The 1350-nt window shown below is 31.3% G+C and overlaps 1 protein-coding gene across 1 annotated transcript in view; it reads left to right on the top strand.

Annotated features, from left to right (window-relative positions):
• ATR (ATR serine/threonine kinase) overlaps positions 1 to 1350 on the top strand; it is a 142095-nt gene that overhangs the window by 93126 nt on the left and 47619 nt on the right. Inside the window, exon 35 of the mRNA XM_023513056.1 lies at positions 570 to 749. Within this exon, the coding sequence (XP_023368824.1) occupies positions 570 to 749 (180 nt within the window). The remainder of the gene's footprint in view (positions 1 to 569; positions 750 to 1350) is intronic.

The raw sequence follows: 1350 nt of genomic DNA, 5'->3' as shown, positions 1-1350 counted from the left end.
GCTGTGAGCGTGATGCCATGGCACTCTGCCCAGGGGGATAGCTTGAGGCTCCATCTCAAAAAATAAAATAAAATAAAATAAAATAATAAAATGATACAGCAAAAAAAAAAAAAAAGGTACAGTATATGCATATATCCTACATACATCCTCCCACATACTTTATAGTATCTCTAGGTTACTTATAATAGCTAATATAATGTAAATAGTTGTTACACTGTATTGCTTATTTGTATTATTTTTATTGTTACATTGCTTTTTATTATTTGCTTTTTATTCCTAGTATTTTTTATCTACTGTTGGTTAAATCCACAGATGTAGAACCTGCTGATAGGAAGGGCCAAGTGTAATTATAAAATGAATGAGTAAATGAATGAAGGAATGTAAGAGTTCTGTGTGAAATGATACTTCCTTTTCAGAATTTTACTTTGATAAAAAGGAAGCGAGAGACATAACGTGAAATTTCCAATGGCTTTGTATATAAACTTATTTAATGAACCCAAATTTTGTCTTTCAGAAAATAGAAATATGTTTTTAAATTAAAAGGTTTACTTTTGCCTTTTTTCTTTTAGGGTGATGTTCACCAGGCACTAATGGTTCTTCAAAAAGGTGTTGAATTATGTTTTCCTGAAAATAAAACCCCAACTGACAATAAGAACATGTTAATACATGGTCGAGCTACACTACTGGTAGGCCGATTTATGGAAGAAACAGCTAACTTTGAAAGCAATGCAATTATGAAAAAATATAAGGCAAGTGTGTATGTATAATGCAATTTTAGTTAACTCAGTGAATCCTTTTTGGTTTTGGAACTGGGTAAAATGATTTTGAAGTCCATGTGTAAGATCACATGTAGGAACTGTTTTAACTTGGTAGTGAATCTTTATAACGTAAATATGTGGAATTATCACAAAATAAATATACTCATGAAAGTAGAATATTACTGAAACTCTACAACTCCTATCTCTTTACCCCAGAAATCACTTATTTGCACCCTCCTTCCCAAAGTTAACTACATCCTAGCCTAAAATTTTTTGAGCAAAAAAATGTATATAACTTCCTTAGTAGGGCATTAAGCTTTACATAGGTGGTGTTGTAAGAGATATATGTGTCAATAATCCATGGATCAGTGAAAATTACAATGGAAATTTAAAAATAAATTGAACTGAATGATAATAAAACTATGATATATCAAAATCTTTGGGATGCAGCTAAAGCCATTCTTAAAAGGAATTTAAAATTTTATTTGCATATATTAGAAGGAAAAAGATTTAGCTCAAAATTAATGAACTAAAAAAATTTAGTGGCTCGGCGCCTGTGGCTCAAGTGGCTAAGGCGCCAGCCACATACCCC

The sequence above is a fragment of the Otolemur garnettii genome, unplaced genomic scaffold (assembly GCF_000181295.1).
Source record: "Otolemur garnettii isolate 467f Iridium unplaced genomic scaffold, OtoGar3 scaffold00032, whole genome shotgun sequence".
Taxonomy (NCBI): Eukaryota; Metazoa; Chordata; class Mammalia; order Primates; family Galagidae; genus Otolemur; species Otolemur garnettii.
Note: the sequence above shows the minus strand (reverse complement) of the source record. Positions and strands in the feature narration are given on the sequence as shown.